The 20730-nt window shown below is 40.6% G+C and overlaps 1 protein-coding gene across 2 annotated transcripts; it reads left to right on the top strand.

Annotated features, from left to right (window-relative positions):
* The first annotated feature begins 378 nt into the window (after positions 1-378).
* nars1 (asparaginyl-tRNA synthetase 1) lies at positions 379-19769 on the top strand. Of its 2 annotated transcripts, none has more exons than XM_036139969.1 (15): positions 379-550; positions 3895-3977; positions 5669-5734; positions 7445-7537; positions 7638-7727; positions 8985-9063; positions 9141-9211; positions 9430-9516; positions 10048-10269; positions 11700-11899; positions 13646-13781; positions 13873-13986; positions 14785-14916; positions 18774-18905; positions 18994-19769. In XM_036139969.1, the coding sequence occupies exons 1-15, from the start codon at positions 529-531 to the stop codon at positions 19123-19125; spliced, it is 1659 nt and encodes a 552-aa protein (XP_035995862.1). In that variant the 5' UTR covers positions 379-528; the 3' UTR covers positions 19126-19769. The 2 variants fall into 2 exon arrangements, with proteins under 2 accessions (XP_035995862.1, XP_035995861.1); XM_036139968.1 differs by having other exon boundaries at positions 379-571.
* Positions 19770-20730: the final 961 nt, after the last annotated feature.

The following is a 20730-nucleotide window of genomic DNA, read 5'->3' as shown; positions in this document are numbered from 1 at the left end:
TTTCTGTAATGCAGGTTCACTTAATTTAAGAGCAACCATCGATAAATGATGGCTGCCCGGATCAGAGCTGCAAGTTTAGCGCTACAAATGACGGTAAATATCGCTTTTACTACTTATTATTTTTTATCTGTACAGTGTTGCTGAGTGTTATGAAAGGCACTTGAAATAAAATTTAGTATTATTATTATTATATTATTATTATTATTATTATTATTATTATTATTATTATTATTATTATTATTATTATTATTATTATTATTATTATTATTATTAATAATAATAATAATAATAATATTGGCATTGAACCCAGCCAATCACATTCAACGCCTTGGATGTGACGTATCCAGACCGACCAATCAGGCGTCTCCTGAAGGGGAAGCCACTCTCCTCCTGTGAAGCTGACGCAAGGTTGCACGTTAGGAGCTGGAGGCGTCGCCGGTGTTCGCTTCTAAAGGACAATTTGAGTTTTTTGTCAAAGAAAACTGACGCTTTTCTTCTTCAGCGAGCTGTTGTTAGAGGCTGGCCGACATGGCGACGGAGATAACTGAAGGTGTGGCCCAAGTTTCGGTCGGTAAGGAATGAATTAGCCCATCCGGGGGGAGCTAGCTGGTTAGCAGGGACATGTGAGCCTCTGTCTGGGTCAGCATAAAGATGCTAAATGTGGTTAAACCTGTATTTTATTACTCAGTAGCATCTGTTTTGATCCTTTTCACTCTAACTGGTCCCACTGTTCGCTTACGGACTGAATCAAAGCCGTAAATAGAGGCGAAAGCTAACATGAGGCTAATTCTGGCTAAGGCAGCTGTCATCATGCAGCGCGGAGGTAAAGGGGAGGAAATCAGAAAACCAGCCGGTCCAGGAAACGCCACATTTAGCCAGATTACCTTTTATGAATTACATAATATAATTAAAATTATCTTAAATCTCCATGGTATCTTAATTCAGGTGTAATATTTGCCAGAAATCACAACTGAGATGGATTTCAACCATGATTGTGGTTTAACTTTGACTTTTTTTATGCTTTAACCACAAGCGACAAATACATGTCCTGTATATACAGTTGTTTGTAAACAAGAACTATTTAAAACAAGAAATTTAACTTTTTATTAATCAGAATAGTGTTATTCAAGAGAAAAGCTTGTTGAACATAAAGTGGAACCAACAAACAAATCAATGTATTAATTAGTTTGACCGCTACTTAATGCTGTGGTGAGATTCCTAAACGTTTCTGGTAAAAACTATGATTTCATAAGCTCTAAAACAAATGATACAATTAAATTATCTTACAGCTGCAGCTCTCTTCTCTTCCATGTGGAGCAAACCCACTTTAAACATTTTACCGACACCTAAATGACCTGATCCATTAAGTGTTACATTGCCAAAAATTTATATTTTTTTAAAATGATGAATATATTGCGAATGTGATTAATTGTGCAGCCCTAAAATGCACAAACTTATGCAGGACATGAGCTACACCTGTGACACACCGGGTGTAAAACTGGGCTTAGGAGAAAAAAAGACTGAACAGTTGCATCTAATTTCCCTGTTTTAGCATTCAAACTCATATCTGTGTTTATATTTATGATGATTATATTTAACTCAGGTCGACTATAAAAGGGGAAATGACGCCGCAGGTTTTAAAATCCAACAGGAGAGGAAGGGTTCTGCTGGATTATCCCCGTTAATGCGTCAAAAGCATATTTCTGTAGCCCAGGACCAAACCCAGTTTAAATTGGTCACCAGTGGAAACCAGTGTCCAAAATTAACTTCCCGCTACGTAATTAGCCTGAGCTAAACGCTAGCTGTTAGCAAACAGACAGGATGTAGCTGCTGCTTCTGTTTTGTTCTTTGTGTACGTTTGTTGTCATACGAGCTGAAAGCAGAGGAACATAAAGAAGCATCCACCCAGATGATGACTGAAAAACACAATTTATTTGGTGCTAACATTTACTCGCCATGTGGCAGCTAGCCCTCTAGAATTTACTCGCCAAATGGGAAAATTTTGGCGTGTGTTAATTTGGGACCCTGGTAGAAACCTGCAGATTTTAGTGACAATCTGAAGAGCAAATGGTTATTTTAAAATCACGTGCAGTTGAGTCACCGGCTGGACGTTTTCCTTCTTGCCTCTGCACATGATGCAGGGGTACAATTTGGAGGTGTGTGCGCCTCTCCCCAGCTTGGAGCTCAGCGCCTACCCGTGTTGATCTACAGGGTGGAACAATAACCTGTATGCACCGGTGCAGTCATCATGGATCCTTCAAGTTTCAACTCTGATTCTTCTTATCTAGCTTGCTGGTTTAGGGAAGAAACTCCCATTTTGACCCGACTGATTAATAATTAGTTCTTTAGACCGTGGCAGCTCCTTGTATTTTCAGTAATTGTTAATGTTTCACTGTTCTTTTTTTTATGACATAGATTTGTGATTTTATGACGACTGAATTAAACATAACTGTGTTTCTGGGCCAGAACAGAGGCGCCTCTGGGCAGCGCAGGTTTGGAGCTGTGGAGGCAGGATCCAAGATGCTGTTGGAAATGTTTCAGTTCCTGATGAGTGTTTAAACGTCCTGCTGCAGCGTTGCATCAGGCAGCAACATTTTACGAGCTGCTTTCTTTCACTTTCAGTTTTACTGAATCTCTTCATATCTAATAGGAACAGATGTGGGTTAAAAGGAGGCGTGCTATTTATTGTAAATGGACAATCGGGGCTGTAATTAGGAGGGTGGTCTTTAGACTTTAAAAACTCATCCTGCTGCTGTGTGTGATTTATTCTTTTTTTTCTTTCAAAGATAGTCTAATCAGCTGAGAATTGATGACTTCAAACTGCATTAATTAGCTGGAAAGTGGACAAATCTCCCTGATTTAATGTTGAATTAGTTTGACTCTGAGCTCATCCTTCTGGTTTCAGTTATTTTTTCAGTTATAAGGTTTAAACTAATCCATCAACAACTTTTCTGAGTAACAAAATCAGTTTTTGTTAGTCGTCCAGCAGCCAGAGGTGTCGGTCTGACTTGGACGTAATTTGGTCCAATAAAATTACAATAAAAGAAAGTTGGAATAAAATGTAGAAAAATTGAAACAAAATAAAACAGAAACAAATATTAATGATTTTAAAAACAGTTGGACTACAAAGTTGAACTTATGATGTTTCAGTAAAACAATTTAACTAGAACAGTCAAACTAAACAAATGTGTTTTTAACCTTAATTTAAAGGAACTTTTCCAGTTTTCTGGGAGTTTGTTCCAGATCAGTTGAGCATAGGAACTAAATGCTGCTTCTCCATGTCTGGTTCTGGTTCTGGTTCTGGTTCTGCAGAGCAGGCTGGAGCCAGAAGACCTGAGTGGTCTGGAGGGTTGATGCCCTGATAACAAGTCTGTGATGGATTTAGGTGCTAATTCAGGGATTTATAGACTAACAGAAGGATTTTAAAGTCTATTCTCTGAGGACTTCAGTTAATCAGGACTTGTATGGGCTGTAAGGGTTCGTCGTGGTTGTTTGGAGCATCCAGTTAAAGTTAAAACCTAAATAATTAACTTCAGCTCATAAAGGTTGAGTTTTAAAATGGAAAACATGTGGGAAGTCTGGGCTTCATGTGAGCGGCTGGACTTATTCAGATCCACCATGTTGGACAAACGTGCAGTAATTTCCATTTTATGTTTGACTAGAAGTCATAATTGTTATCAGGGTGATTTTCTGTTTGAGCAGAAGTCACGTTTCATCGTCCGCCTCCTGCTCCATAATTCACTCGTTTCACCGTCAGCTGCCCTCCTCTGGTGGAAGAGCTTCCCTTTAAATGATTTCTCCCAGACTCCCTGGCTTCATGCGGTCAAACGACGGCAGAACACGCTCCCAGTCAGCCGTCCTCACCGCTGCCTTTCTGTCTTTTTCTTTCCTCAGCGGAGCTCTACGTCTCAGACAAATGCGGCAGCGACCAGGATGGAGACGGGTCGCAGCAGAAACCCTTCAAAACTCCCCTGAAGGCAGGTGGTCCTCCTGCAGAGATGCTGCTTGGTCCGGTGCCGGGCAGCAGAACCGACTCAGTGATTCATCAAGAAACATAAAAAAAAAACGACAACGGCCTTTAAAATCTAATAAAACACTAAAAATGCAGCTTTAATTGGCCGCATCGTTAACTATTGAGCAGACAGAAGACGTCTCACCCTGTAGTCTGAACTTAATTATAATAATTACACTCTTATAGTAAAGGCATCTTGTGCATCAATAGGTCATAATTATTCTGCTGCTTTAGGGAATTTCTGAAATGCCCACAAACTAAAAACCTCATTACTTATGTGTGTTAATTAATAAATAAACTAATTAGCTTCAGAAATCACCTAATTAGGTCATAGAATAACCTCACAGAGAACATCTGAAGGAGGCAGCCGGCAGGTTGAGAGTTGGATTACAGCTTTCCCTGAGGAGATGTGTTCAGGGGCAGCTGGATTTCTCAGTGTTTCTCTCTCTCTCTCTGTCTGACTGGTTTGACTAGAAAAGAGCAACTGTGCGGCGCAAAAACCCACCGGTCCGGTTAGGAAAGCGTTATTCTAGAAGCAGCCAGGAGGCCTCTGGTAGCTCTGGAGTGGCTGCAGAGACTCGCTGCTCGGGTGGCAGAGATAAGATAAGATAAGCTTTATTGATCTCACAGTGGAGAAATTCACTTGTCCCATCGGCTCAATAGTCAAAAGTCAGAAGAAGGTGTCAAAGTAGGTAAGTAGAATCAGTTAGATACAGTTATACAGCTATATACAATATACAATTCTGTACACTCCTATGTAAAAATATGTTATTGCACATATGTTATTATACAGTTTATACAGGACTATTGCACAGGCTTATTGCACAGTTTATACAGTTTATACAGGATTATTGCACAGGCTTAATGCACGGATTGTAGCACCTTGTTTAAATAGCTTATTGCACATAAGTTATTACAGGTATTGTTGCAGCTATGGTGCATGGTTGCAGTCGTTACTCTAATAGTTACACTTATAAAGCAGCGAGTATGATCAGGTAGCAGCAGGAATGAGTGACCTTTATAACATAATAATATAACATAATAATAATAATAAACACAGCACATTATTGCACGTAGTTACTGCAAAACACTTGTTACAGTAATTGTAACAGTTATACAAGTATCAGTTATACAAGTAGAAGTATCAGTGGTGCACTCCACCGGTCTGGTAAAGCCGGTCAAGTTTTCCATTTATACACCAGAAAATGCCAAAGTGATGCTCAGAACATCAAACGGAGGAAAAATTAGCAGCAAGTTTTGTCACTTTTAAAGCGTTGCATAAAAAGACAGAAACATTAAAATGCAGAATGAATCTTTAATCTCAAGCTTTAGTCGCTCATCAGAGAGATTATGATCAACAGCTGCAGACGGTTTCAGTCCAGATTTAAAGGAGCCGAGGGAAAAATGATCCTTCATGCATTAGTTAATAATTAATTAGTTATTAATGATTTTAGTTTCTATTGATTTGTTCTTTTTGATTATATTGAAACAGATTCTGCCTTAGAAACAATATAATCATTGAAATCATTCAATACAGAAGAGGATATTGTGATTTCATTTATTTTTTTTAATAATTGTTTTTATTGTGTCGTATGGCGCGGCTCTAGCACAGAGACTCCTCTGATTCTGGTTCTGGTTCTGATCCAAACCTCTCAGGCTCTGCTGTTTGCTGGGAAGGAGCCGTTCCCCACCGTCTACGTGGATTCCCAGAAGGAGGGCGAGGTGAGTTCTCCTCCGCAGATCATCCTCCTGTTAGCGTCTGGTTTCCTTCTGACACATCGGCCCAAACGTTCAAAGCTGTTAACGGTCCTTTTATGAATAGAACTTCTGGTCCTGGATCGTAATCCAACAGAACAACACCTGCAGCATGCAGACCATCTAGACTGTTTGCTGACGGACGCCAATGTCCCGGTAACTCAGAGTTCATGGTTCTCCAGAGCAGAGGTCATTAACTGCATCTGTTCTCGGCAGACATTGTGAGGACAAAATAAATTAACAAAATATGACATATACAGGACTGTCTCAGAAAATTTGAATATTGTGATAAAGTTGATTCTTTACAAATCAACTGAAATATCGCAAGCCTTTTATTGTTTTAATATCGCTGATTATGGCTTACAGCTGAAGAAAACCCAAATAGCCTATCTCAAAATATTAGAATATCGTGAAAAAGTATACCAGTAGGCTATTCAACTAATCACTTGAATCGTCTAATTAACTGGAAACACTGCAGGGTTTCCTGAGCCTTGAAAAACACTCAGCTTGGTTCAGTAAACTAAATCACAAGTATGGTAGTGGTTAAGAGACGACATCAGATTCTCCCAGTAACTGGTGTACTGACCATGGCATTACTGTCCTTGATTGGCCTGCCAATTCCCCTGACCTGAACCCCATAGAGAATTTGTGGGCTATTGTGAAGAAGAAGCTGAAAGACACCAGAGCCAACAATGCAAATGAGCTAAAGGCCGCTATTGAAGCATCCTGGGCATCCATAACACCTCAGCAATGCCACAGGCTGATTGCCTCCATGCCACGCCGCATTGATGCACTAATCTGTGCAACCAAGTACTGAGTGCATTAATGGACATTTTCAAATGTTTGATTTTGTTTTGCTGTTTTAATTTTTTTTTTACTTGGTCTGAGGAAATATTCTAATATTTTGAGATAGGATTTTTGAGTTTTCTTCAGCTGTACGCCATAATCAGCGATATTAAAACAATAAAAGGCTTGCGATATTTCAGTTGATTTGTAATGAATCCAGAATGTATGACATTTCATGGTTTTTAATTGCATTACAGAAAATAAAGAACTTTATCACAATATTCTAATTTTCTGAGACAGTCCTGTAAGCTTTGTCAACGTTAACAGACTCACGTTACCTGTACAGCAGCAAGCCACTAGGGGGCGAAAGCGATATTATAGGTTCAAAATCTGCGCCGCTGTCGAGAAGAAATTCTGAATATCGCATGAAGAAAAAGTATATATGGTAGATGGATAATTACTTTATTGATCCCCGATAGGGAAAATTCATCTGGCCGATAGCATAGATAAAAACGTATAAAATAGGATAAAAACATAAAATTGGATTAAGAAAAAAAAGATAATAATAATAATAAAATCGCAATCCTTCAAGAAGCATTAAACTGATTAAACTGTCTAATGGCAGCTGAAACTAAAGATCATATATATTATACTTTCCATCTTCACTATCTTATTCCTGAATTCATAAATATTCTGGGGGCCGGAAGGAAAGCTCTGGTGGGCCGGATGTGGCCCGCGGGCCGCCAGTTGACGCTGGCGCTGCAGCCTTGTTGGTCGCAGCTCCGGTTGTTTTAAACCTTTTAGTCGTTTGACTGCAGATGTAGAAATGTTTTTTTAGCCATTTCCTGAAATCTTTGGATTTTCCTGTTCTGTGTTTTTTTTTTTTTTTAGCGCTGGGCGGTGATCTCAAAGACGCAGATGAAGAACGCCAAGAAAGCCTTCAACCGCGAGCAGATGAAGAACGACAGCAAAGACAAAAAAGAGGTTTGTGGTTCAGTTTTTTTTCCTCTCCATCGCCGCTCTCCTGTCATTCGGATTTACTGACTGACTCCTTTTAAACCGTGGCTTTTTATTTGTTTCCCAGGCTGAGGACAACGAGAGGAGGGAGAAGAACCTGGAGGAGGCCAAGAAGATCGTCATCGAGAACGATCCCAGCCTGCCGGAGCCCGAGACGGTCAGTCTATCACAGCGTTCATGAAGCGTTCACATGATGGACGCTTCTCCTTATGAGCCGATTAACGTTGGTAAACGGGTTAAATTGATTAGGGTTCATGCTTCAAAACAAGACCTGGAATTTCTTATAGGAATGGAATAAATTGCACTTTTAAAATGCCACAAAGTGGAAACTTAATTAAATATGAATGTTTTTCTGGGTAGATTTTGTTGACAAATGTGGTATTTTAAAATAATCCAGCTTCAGTATTTTAATTATTTACATTTTTTGACATTTTGGATACATTTTTATTTCATCCGATACAGGTAGTTCAGTAGAAAGACCTTTTTTGGCTAAAAGTTGGTAATAATCCCAGTTTTAACCATGTTTACCAGCCCAATGCTTTAGCTATGGGGTAAAACAACTGTCAATATAAATGTATGCTTTTACTCTGAAGTTGTAAATGTTAGTCAATAAACGGGAATAAATGTAAGATTTGTTTTTGTCATACATGTGACATCACGTTTCATTTGTGAGAATAAAAGTTACAAAGTTACAACAAAAATGCAAGTATAAATCACAAATTTGAGTACGAATCTACAACCCCTGATGAAGCTATTATACTCCCTACCAGTAGGTGGCAGTAATGACAACACATGTTTTCCAATGTATGAATGCATGTTCTGTTTTTTTCTTCTTCTCCTTGTTTAATAGGGGTAGGGTAAAAAAACATTCAAGTGCATCACCGCCACCAACTGGTCAGGAGTATAAAACAGCTTCATCAGGGGTTGTAGATTCGTAATCGTAAATTTGTGATTCGTACTCGTACTGTTGCAACTTCTAAACTTGTATCCTCACAGATGAAATGTGATGTCACACGTATGTATGAGTTGACGACCAAAAACAAATGCCGATTTTAAATTTATTGGCGTTTACCGATTCAGAGACCGACGCAGACGTTTATATTGACAGTCATCTTACCCCATATTTACAGTGCAGCTGACATCATGTAGCCTCCAGAGAAAAGCTGCAGCCTCCTGCATCATTCTCCGTTAAAATGTCCTAACATGCACGACTCTGCTGCAGAGAAGACGGCTTTCTGGATCATCAGGGACTTTAGGCTTAGAGGTTCAGCCTGACAGAACACTTTGGAGCTCAGTGATTGTTGCCAGACGTTCGTATAACATCCTATAACATCCTGCAGCCTTGGTTCAAATGTTTGAAACATGGAGCCAAAGAGGCGAAACTTAACGATTCGATGAAACTGTGTCTTCCCAGGTGAAAATCCATAAACTGGAGGCCAAGCGAGGTCAGCGGGTGAAGGTGTTCGGGTGGGTTCACCGCCTCAGGAGGCAGGGTGAGGAACGCAGCGTGAAACGAACCGTTTGGCTTTACTGAGAGCTGGATTGTGACGAACCTTCCTGTTCCCCGCAGGAAAGAACCTGATGTTTATCGTGCTGCGCGACGGAACGGGCTTCCTCCAGTGTGTGCTGTCTGACAAACTGGTACGTTCCTTTCTCTGCATGTCCTCGTCCAGATCGTTGGTTTCAAAGCAGGGAAGAGTTCTCCTGATCTTCTGAGGGTCTACTGGGTCTTATGGCTGTTTTTGTGTCAGCAGAAAACTTTTAAGACCTTCAGAAAAAAGCAGCGAGACTTTTGGTCAAGATATTTTCTGAAGATTTATTTGTTTATTTCATGAACAAGACTTAAATGTGTTTTTCAGTGTCAGTGCTACAACGGGCTGGTGCTGTCCACAGAGAGTACCGTCGCTCTGTACGGGACCATCACGCCGGTTCCTGAGGGGAAACAGGTAAGGCCTTCTGCCTGGAGACACACCTGCTGGGGCTCCGTTTCAGTGGAAAAACTCCAATAAAAATAGAAAAAAAAATGGAGAATATTTAAAAAAATTACTTTTTTGTGTAAATAGTATGGATGAATGGCTAAATTTGCATCCGTCTAAAAATACATTCCAACAAAAGATGAGTGCTTTTAAAGGAAAATAACAGAACTGAAGTTTAAAAAATAAAATCCCTTTAAAGAAATATGTCAAAGAATTATGATAAAATTCAAGCTTCTAAGAGAAAGAAATTGTTAAAATGCTAATTTATAGCAAACAGTTTATCTGGAGATGGCTGATGAGCAATTTAAACCAATTGATTCAAATAGAAAAGTCTTCAACAGCCGCTATTAACACTTCATAGCATTTTATAAAATGAACATCAGGTTACTAAAGTTCTGTTTTCTATGCAGCAACACGTGTAAAAAGGTGGCTTTGTCTGGAACATTTAAGATCTGTGTGTAAAAGTTGGGATGAGCAAACTAACCGAGCTTTTCCTCGCAGGCCCCCGGTGGCCACGAGCTGCACTGCGACTTCTGGGAACTGATCGGGTTAGCTCCGGCGGGCGGCGCCGACAACCTGCTGAACGAAGAGTCGGAGGTGGACGTCCAGCTGAACAACCGGCACATGATGATCCGAGGAGAGAACGTCTCCAAGATCCTGCGAGTGAGGTCGACGGTGACGCAGTGCTTCAGGGATCACTTCTTCAGCCGCGGGTATTACGAGGTGAGGCACAGCAACGCCAACTCAAACTAATCTATTTTTATTCATAATAAATCCAGAATAGCGGACTATACAATCTGTAGTTACATGTTATACACAATATTGTGTTTTTTTCTGGTGCATTTGAGATTAATGATAATTCTGCAACATTTGTTTCATTTCTGTTACGCATCATTAGTGGTTTTAATTGGTGGCATTTTAAAATCTTAAATACAAGATAACAAGATCTAGATAGATACAAGTAAGTAATTTTTTTAAAAAGACCACCACAATAATTGCAGTAATAAGACATTCCATGTTGTAAGAGTTATGCTAATTAGAAAGTAACCTGTTTAGCCTGTAGCTAGGTAACTAATCAGCCCGTACTGTGAGTCTGATGACACAGATTATGTTGAAACGTTGGTCTCCATGCAGTAAAAATTAAAATATATCACTGAGCTCCCGCCTGTTCTGCCTTTACAAATTCGATGTCTTCCAGGCGCGCAACACCCGATTCAGTAGCTGTTGCTTGGACGAGGCGCTGGAGTGCATCAGCTTTATTAACTATGCTGCATAAAATGCTAATTAATATATTTACTAAGCTCATTAGTGAAGTACCTCACAATCTAGGTAGCTAAAATACAATTGCCACATTAGCAACTAAGCAAATTAGCTTAGTTGCTAATATGCTAATTAGCACACCATCTTAGCCTAAATAGCTCAAGCTAAGTAGTTGACTGGCTAAGTAGATGAAATTTATTACCACTTAAGATGAGCTCATGAGCTAAGAGCTAAAATGCTGATTCATGTGCTAAATTGCTAATACGAAATTACTACATCAGCTAAATTCATTATGTATGTGGCCTATAAGCCAAGTAGCTAAAATGTTCATTACCACAGCTACTAAACCTAGTAGCCAAGTAGTTCATAAGCTAACTAGTGCAGTTGAATATGCTAAAAAGCTAATTAGCACATTAGCTAAGCTATTAGAGCAGTAGTTCACGGTTGAAATAGCTTAAACGCTTAATATTGCATCATCAGCTAGGTACTTCACAAAATGGATAATTCACAGGTGAATGCTAGTTAGCAGGATAGCTAGGTATCCCACAAACTAATCGGGTATAATTCTTAGTAGCCTGTCCATAAAAAATAATTAATAATCTCACAGGCTAAGTAGTCAACTAGCTAATTGCTAAAATGGCTAATGAGGATTTTTGTCATACATTAGATGCACTTTTAATGCATATATTTCTAATATATCAGACTTTTTCAGAGGCTGACAAATATGAAAAAATCACTAAAGAGTTTCTTAAAAATGATTGCCGCTAGTTTAAAACTCAGAATATCTGGTAGAGTTCTGACCACGTTAGTGTTTCTACGTAACATCAAGTCCTCTCAGGATCAGGGAAAATTTCCATGACTTCTCAGACCTCCGTGTGTCTTTAAATGTCCAGATCACTCCTCCCACGCTGGTGCAGACTCAGGTGGAGGGCGGCTCCACGCTGTTTAACCTCAACTACTTCGGCGAGCAGGCGTACCTGACCCAGTCCTCCCAGCTCTACCTGGAGACCTGCATACCCGCCCTGGGCGACACCTTCTGCATCGCCCAGTCCTACCGGGCCGAGCAGTCCCGAACCCGCAGGCATCTGTCTGAGTGAGTCCAAGGGAGGAAGCTCTTAAAGGCATACTATGCAACATTTTTCAGTTAATTAATGTGTTCCATACCGTTTTGGATGATTAAATGAGTCATTTCAGGTCGAACAAAGGTTTTCTCGGCCGCCCTGGTGGTCTGTGGGGGAAATACCGCACTTGCAATGGCGTACCGCGAGCGAGCTATTTTTAGAAACGTAACGTCACGATGACGTCACATCACGTGATACGCAGTAGGGCAAGCTTGCATAGTCCGCCGCTGTGTCGCTGTAAAAGAGACATGCGTTAGCCTAGGTTTTTTTAAACGACTGCTTTTTCCAAATCTAAAATCATGGTTTTTAAACATTGTTGCTATGGAACGTGCAACAGCGACTCGAGTTACGCTGATCGGCCGCATATGAAGGATGTTTTCTTCAAGACTACCAAGGAGAAATGTGTACGCTTGGAACACCGGGGCGGTCGGCCTACACAACAGTTCAACCCGGAAAAAGTTACCAAATTCACCTACATATGTAGCAAGCATTTTGTTGGAGGAAAGGGCCCAACCGAAGAACATCCTGACCCAATTCCAGCGACATCAAGTCAAGGTAAGAGTATTTTGGTGGCCGACATGTTAATAAAGTAGCGCCTGCTACCATGATAGCATATAGGCTATCATGGTAGCAGGCGCTAACATGATAGCCTGCTACCAGATAGCTTACTCAAAAACATTTCAAATAAGACAAACATTAAACATATACCCATTCCTGGACGGTGATTACAAACAAAAAAACGGCCGACGACGCCATGACCGCCGCGCAGGAAAAAAAAAACAAAGCTTACCGTTCATCAACTCGGCCAGTTTTCCAGTCTTTTTAAGCCCTCGACACTCAAGCCATCGTTTGAGCTGAAGGTTGGTGTGTTCTTCGACAGTGCGGCCAGTAATCCGTGCGCCTGGGACATCGTCTTGGGAAAGTTTAACGGCTGTAAAGTCGGTCATATCGCTGGTTCTGTTGTGCGTGTAACAGCTGGTTACTACGGGCGTTCTCTCCTGTATGCCCTACCTAAGCGGCAAAAGGCGCGTTGCTCTTGAGACGGTGACGTCACGTGCGCGGTACGCCATTGCAGGAGCCCTCGGCCCGCACTCACAGGCTCAGAAGTCTGGTGCATGACCGCGAGAGTCGGTCTCGCTTTACGGTGAGAACTCCATGTGTTTTTGCCCTGCCATTCACTATATGCACGCGCGAAAGCAACAAAGAACCGCGTGTTAACGTCAAATAAACATGCAAGCATATCCAGTTTTATTTATTATATATTATTATTATTATTATTATTGAATGTTGGCGAGGCGGTAGCGTGAGTTTGGCGAGAGATAGCGCTGCGGGAAGCTTGATGTTCATACTTTCACTGTGTTAGTCATTGTTTGTACTGCCGTTTTTTCCACTTTTCGTTGCGTTCGCCTGTCTGCTAAGCTCAAAACAACCGCGCCTGGCTTGACGGAGAAACCAGAACAGCTGAGCATCTTTACGCCAGTGCACTTTTACTTTCGCCCTCTGGGGGGAGCCTCGCTGGAAAATCAACCCCGGTTGCATAGTATACCTTTAAATGTCATTTTTCAGTGCCGAGAGACACAAGACCGGGTCGTCTGTTGAGTTTAGGAGCCTCTTTAGGCCTGAATGTGTTAAAAGTCGTAACACCTGGGGAAGGGACAGCAGTAGGCCGCTTCAGATGAAAGTCCGTCACCTTGAAGTCGTTCCGCCTCCGTTCTCAGGTACACTCACATCGAGGCCGAGTGTCCCTTCATCACATTTGAGGACCTGCTGACCAGACTGGAGGACCTGGTGTGTGACGTGGTGGACCGCGTCCTCAAATCTCCCGCTGCTCAGCTGCTCTATGACATCAACCCGGTACGAGACTCAAGGTTTACACCTTTCCAACGTTTCATTACTGCTCCGTAGGCCCGGGTCTGTGGTAATGTTGCCGTTTCTGCTTTTCTAGGACTTCAAACCTCCGAAGAGACCCTTCAGGAGGATGAACTACACGGAGGCCATCGAGTGGCTCAGAGCGCACGACGTGAAGAAGGACGACGGCACCTACTACGAGTTTGGAGAGGTGACGACTTGACTCGGCGCATTCTGACTGAAAAAGTATTTTATGATTTTTAGATTCACACCAAGCAGCTGCCAGCCGGTTTAAATCTGTCGTCCTGTTTGTTTTTCCGCTTGATTAGTTTCAGTATTTAATCGGATAAGTAAATACAGAGTTCTGTTTGACCCGTCAGAACCTGGAGAAGCTGGTTGCCCCTTCTAGGCGTATGAGTGGAAAGTTGAGTGGAAGGAAAAAAGTGTGAAAAAAGTGCACAATTGGGCCAGAATAATATTTATATTATTGGTTTAATGGAATGTTCTTATTTTCTGGTAATCACAGAAATGAGTAGATGTAAAGGGCGACGTCAGAGGCTGCGAGTTCCCCGGTTCAAATCCCACAGACTGCCACTCTGGGTCCCTGAGCAATACTCTCAGACCCAAAGACATTTTCAATTAAATTAAATTTTATTTATATAGCGCCAATTCATGAAACATGTCATCTCGAGGCACTTTACAAAGTCAAAATCAGTCAGATTATACAGATTGGTCAAAAATGTCCTATGTAAGGGAACCAGTTGATTGCTTCAAACATTTACTTACTATGCAGAGAAAATGGAAACATGAGGAAATGTTTTGCTCCTTACTGACATCTCCTGGTCTGTCAGATGGTTGTAGATGTCCACCAGCAGGGGGCGCTGCTGTCTAGTAAACAGTAAATCTGTTTATGATCCTCCTAGATTTTACAGGATGAACCATTTTTAATGAGAGCCCAGCTGTGTCTGAACTTTAGGTTGAGGATAAATGTCGTTTTTGCTTTTCTCAGGACATCCCTGAAGCTCCGGAGAGGCAGATGACCGACTCCATCAACGAGACCATCCTGCTCTGTCGTTTCCCCGCTGAGATCAAGTCCTTCTACATGCAGCGCTGCCCGGAGGACCGGCGCCTCACCGAGTCGGTAAGGAAGCAGGAACGGTTCGCCACGTCTCACCAGAACCGCTGTGATATGGGGCTCCTGACGCTGGAGCTCATTTCTAGGTCAGGAAGAGTCAGAGAGAAGACACGGATCAGCTGAACGGAGGCAGACCTGCCAATCAAACCCAAGTCTGCTTGATTTAAACCAGGGATGGGCAACTTCCATGATAAAGAGGGCCACGTTTTTTTCAGCATGACCATTGGAGGGCCACATGACCACGCACTTCAAATAATTGGATATGAAAGACGCTACAAATTATTCTAAATAAGAACAAATTTTAGATGAATTTATATCTGTATGTTTACTGCACCAACATATAACTATTTTCTGCATATAAATGCATTTTAATGTCCTTAAGCAAAAGACAAACCGTTTGCTTTAAAAAAAAAATTGCAAAAAAGGAATTTAAACTCCATATCAATGCATTCAGGAGCATGGGTCATTTCAAATTTACAAGGAAAGAGGCATAAAACGGAACAGAACTTAACTCAAACAATAATGTGTCTATCCAGAAACTGTGTGGGCTTTCTTACAATACTGAATGCTCTATAATTGTATTTCTGTTACTTTTTGATTATGCACATCTGTTAGCTTTTTATTCTGAAAAATCTAATGTCCCATGCTCCTGAATGCACCATAGCTTTCTGATGCTCACGAATGCATCACACTGGTCTGTGAACGCGGTGCTGCTGTGTAGATGCACGTTTGATCTTCTGCTTAAGACAAAGCTTTGCAGTTTCAAAACTCACGTCGGCTCTCACGGTTTATGTTGTGTGTGAATGACAAGAGACCAAAAAAAAAATTCCCCATGTCCATACTTCTTCCCATTTTGTCTGAAAAATGTGACTTTCTCGTCAAGTTTTCCCTTTATTCCACTGCTAGTGGCCAGGGCTCTTGACTTTCTTCCTCGCTGTTGCAAAGCGGCCCATGCCCGCTATTGTTTGGGTACGGCCCCCCTATCGGTCAAAAGTATAATTACAAGTTGTTGTTGTTTTTTTTATTTTTTTATCATTATTAAATTATTATTGATCTATTCGCGGGCCGCACTGAGTGATGACGAGGGCCGTGTGCAGCCCCCGGGCCGCCAGTTGCCCATCCCTGATTTAAACGATGAGAAACGATGAGCTGTTTCAGAGCTTTTTTTTTTTCTTGTTTGTCCCGAACATTTGAACTGAAAAAGAAAGAAACTTGTTAGAGAAGAAAAACTAAAAGATAAACCTGCAGGGACCCGGTTGCAAAAGTGTTGCCCATAAATGCGCCACAGGAACAGAGAAGTTGGTGCGTTTAGTTTTCCTGACATCCGTAGTTACTTTGGTCTATAAGATGTTGAGGTCCAGGTTATTTTTCTGTGCCACAGTGTCAGGTTCTGGGCCGACCCGGTGGCTGATCCACAGAACCTTTCTGACATCACATTCAGTTCTGGACTCTGTCTCAGCCATCTTCAGCCTTTATTTTGCCTCCTATGATGTCATTCACTGATCTGCTGGTAAAATAACGCTCTTCATCAGGACTGGGTGTCATCTAGATGAGCCGACTCCATACAATCCTCGATATAATTCAATATTATTTTATTTATATAGCCCCAATTCATGAAATATGTCATCTCAAGGCACTTTACAAAGTCGTATTCAATCATATTATACAGATTGGTAAAAAAAAGGAAATCAGGTAAAATTTCCACAATATAACTCAGCTTGATTTGATTTGACTCCTATATCGATATGTATTACTTTCAAATTAATGCTCGAAGTTATTCAATCAACAAAACCAGCCAAATATTATATTTATGTTCTATTTATTGAACCCTGATATATTAACAGGAACATAAAGTGCATTTGGTTGAAAGCATTTAAAGTATCACAGAAACAAAAAATGTGCCCAAACGTCTCATTTTAGGGACGAAGGAGCTTCTAAAATCTAAAATCCTGTCAGCCATTCTGCAAATTCGTCTCACTGCTCTTCCTCGCTGTGAACAGTAATAGCGGTAATAACGCCCCCTAGTGGTTGGGATGTATATCGACATTGAAAGCCAGAATATCAATATTAAATCACTTTTAAAAACATCGACATTAATCTTTGAATGGATTTTTATGTGCAGCCCTACTCTTCATCTTCTTTCCAGCCGACACCTGAAGGTTTTGGGTCAGAACTCATTCGTATTTAGAAATATTCTGTTTTTATAAACCTCAACAAAATCCCTGGTTCCGTCTAAAGAGAAGTAACCCCAGATCATGATGCTGCCCCCACCGTGCTTCACTGTGGGGGACGTTTTTGTGCCGTTTATGTGCCAGAGTATTCGTTTAAAGGTGTGAAGACTCATGTGACCGGCTCATTGTAGCAGTCTTCATATTTCCTCTGTTCTTTTTAGTTGGACTTTACAGGATAAACGTCGGAACTTAAAGCTGGAAAAGTTTCCGAAACGATCCATTATTCCAGCTTTCACATCAAAAGTAGTTATTCCGCGTGACGTTGTCTCCAAACTAGAAAAAGCTGTTCCTGCGTAACAGCGAGTGAGGAATGCTAATCTGCAGAATGATTTGAGCAGAAGATGCAGAAGAGGAAAAAATAGATGAAAAACATTGAGATCAAAGAAGAACCAATTTGAACGTGAAAGGACAAAAGCTGAAGGATTAGAAGAATGTTATGAAAGAGCTAAACCAGTTAAACAATAGCAGTAGTAGTAGTATCAATATTAGTAGTATCAATAGTAATAGTAGTAGTAGGGCTGAACAATTAATCGCATTTTTTATATAATTGTGATTTAAAAAAAACGGAATTTCCAAATCTCAGAGTCTGCAATTTTTGGCTATGTAACAATTAGGGAATTAGACGCGTCCATTAGGTGTTGGTAAAATGTTTAAAGTGGGTTTGCCTCCACATGGAAGGGAAGACAGTTGCAGCAGTGAGATAATCTAATTTTATTACTTGTTTTAGAGTTTATATAATCATACATAGTATTAAGTACAGGTCAATCAGTTTAATACATAGACTTGCTTGTTGGTTGGACTTTATGTTCAACAAGGATTGATGTCCAAATCAACTAAAAGCTGTTCTCTTGAATAATATTCTGATTAATAGAAACATTAAAAGTTCTTGTTTTAAATAGTCCTTGTTTACAAACATCTTTATTTAGAGGCCATTTTTGTTGCTTGTGGTTAATGCAGAGAAAAGTCAAAATTGCAATTTTGGTTGAAATATATTGTAGGCAGAACGCAATTATTTCTGCTCTGAGTTTAGATGCTGCGGGTCTTTTAGCAACTAATCTGCACAGTGAGGAAACAAAATGATTTGTTGTTTGTATATGTTTAAAAAGACATGATAAATTAAACTGGGGGGGGGAATCGCATTAAATCACAATATTAAGATAAAAAAATCGCAATTAGATTATTTTTTCAAAATCGTTCAGCCCTAAATAGTAGTATCATTTTTTTGGAGAATTTGAAGGATTTTGAACAATTTCAATAATTTGAACAAGTGTAAAAATTTGAAAAAAATTTGAAAAATTGGAAGAATTTGAAGGAATTTGCATTCGTTTCAATGGGAGCAAAAAACGCACAAAAAATTCAAATATTTTAAAAAGTATAAAAGGTACAGTAACCATGAGATATAGCAGTAATGTCGAGAACGAGCCGAACGTTTTGATACGAAAATCATTGAAGTATGCAGGAGTAGTTAGACGCTGAAAAACGTACGGAATAATAACAATAAAGAAAAACAGGAAAACGATCAGTGAGAATGCTGACTCAGCATTCTCACTGATTACAGGTTTAAAGCGGATTCCAAGCGAACTGAAATAATTTGTCTGGACTAACGGTCCTTTCTCCCCGGATCGCCTCCAGGTGGACGTGTTGATGCCGAACGTCGGGGAGATCGTCGGAGGATCGATGCGTATCTGGGACTCTGACGAGCTTCTGGAGGGCTACAAGAGGGAGGGCATCGACCCGACTCCCTACTACTGGTACACGGATCAGGTAAGCGGACGCCCGGCTCCTTCTGTGCCGTTGCTTCGCCGTCCGGCCGCCCGTTTAACCCGTTGTTTTTTTTCCCGCGGCGTTGCAGAGGAAGTACGGCACGTGTCCCCACGGCGGCTACGGTCTGGGCCTGGAGCGCTTCCTCACCTGGCTGCTGAACAGACACCACATCCGGGACGTGTGCCTGTACCCGCGCTTCATCCAGCGCTGCCGGCCCTGAACGCACCACTACGTCAGCTCAGACCGTCTGCGTCTCAGCAGCGAGAGCCGAGACGTGTCGCCGCATGCTAACGCTACAGAAGTCCTAGTTTCCACCTCTAAACGTGTTTAAAAAAAAAATGTCTTCGTCCAATCAGGCGTGACGCTCAGTAACAAATAACTTAACCAGCTTCAGTCTCACACCGGTAAAATGATTATGGTTCAGCGTCGGGTTTAACCAGCGAAATGTGAAGCTTGTTGATGTTTAGAAGAGAAGGAAAGTTTATCTGCCGAGAAATTAAAGCTGCAGGAAGCAATTTTCCTTCTTTATGACGCGAGACAAAGGAGATGTGTGTGATTACTGCTGAATGCCTCATTGTTGTGCTGCATAAAGTTTATTTCCAGCTGACCATTTTCTGCCTCCCGGAGTGATTTTGTGACTGAAAGAACTGTAAGAACATCTCAGCCGCGTTTTAGTTCAGGTTATTTTTTATTTTTCCATCATGACTTAAAAGAACAAATTAGCATCAACTGAAGGGAAAATGTTCACATTTATTTTCTATTCCAAAGTTTTCATTGTGTTTAATATTATTGCAGACATTCAGCAGTTTAACCTCAAAGTTGGAGCAAATAATCAGAAATAAAAACTACTTGATGAACTCGTGACTGTCATGTTTTTGGTGCCACTTCATTAAAAAAAAAAACATTTTCTTTACTTTTTTTTCAGTGACAAACTTATTTAAATGGATAAAATATATTTAATGTTTTTTTTTTGTATGAAGCTGTTTACAGGATTAAAGGAGCATTAAGTAATTTATTTTCTGTAAAATCAACCTAAATTATTCTCATTTGTTGCCTGGGATGGTAGTAACATTCCCTATAAACAATAAAAAATAATTAAAAGCAGATTAACACTAAAAATGCAGAAAATGACTAAATATTTAAACTTTTAGTTGTAAAGGAGCATTTTTTCTGTCCTTAAGATGAGGAAATATTTCCACATTTTTCTAATTATCTCATAACAGCGAGGAAAATGAAGGTTTCCTAGAAAGCCTGTTAATGCAGTGTCATAAGTATTCACGCCCAGGGTTTAAAACTTTATAGAAACATCGTTTGTTACAACCTCTGCTTCGGCTCGCCGAGCCTCAACGCACTGCAGCATCTTTTCCTGAAGAGTCTTGTTATGTTTGGACCCTTAATGTAGATTAGCCGCCCAGTTCATGCTGCAGAAACACGTTCCCACAGCATGATGCTTCCACCGCCGTGTTTCTAAGCAGAGATCGTAAGTAATCCGTCTTTATTTCTTTTATTTGGATCCCTATTCGCTGGAGTTGCCTGCAGCTCCTCCTACAGGGGACCAAACATTCATCGTAAATTACAAAAATAAAAAAACAAACAATATACTGTTATGAAAGATTGTTTTTCTTCTTCCTGTCCTTTACTGGAAGTAAAGGACACGTGCACACTGGGACTTTTAACAAAAAAAATTCTTCATCTTCATCCACAGTTTACACGGTAAAACTGGATTGCTACGTGGCTAGATAATCCATCCATAGTTTTTTCTAATACAATATACGGCTCGACAGGAAGCAAGCCTTTCAAAGTAAAACTAAACTTCACGATAAAA

The sequence above is a fragment of the Fundulus heteroclitus genome, chromosome 8, assembly GCF_011125445.2.
Source record: "Fundulus heteroclitus isolate FHET01 chromosome 8, MU-UCD_Fhet_4.1, whole genome shotgun sequence".
Taxonomy (NCBI): domain Eukaryota; kingdom Metazoa; phylum Chordata; class Actinopteri; order Cyprinodontiformes; family Fundulidae; genus Fundulus; species Fundulus heteroclitus.
The sequence above is the reverse complement of the archived record's forward strand: the minus strand, read 5'-3'. Positions and strand labels throughout refer to the sequence as shown.

Excerpts from the sequence above, each read along its gene's own strand:
- nars1 (XM_036139968.1), top strand. The coding sequence starts at position 529 with ATGGCGACGGAGATAACTGAAGGTGTGGCCCAAGTTTCGGTCG. Across the intron at positions 3,978-5,668 it reads CCTTCAAAACTCCCCTGAAG|GCTCTGCTGTTTGCTGGGAA; the intron begins GCAGGTGGTCCT and ends CAAACCTCTCAG. Across the intron at positions 9,517-10,047 it reads CGGTTCCTGAGGGGAAACAG|GCCCCCGGTGGCCACGAGCT; the intron begins GTAAGGCCTTCT and ends TTTTCCTCGCAG.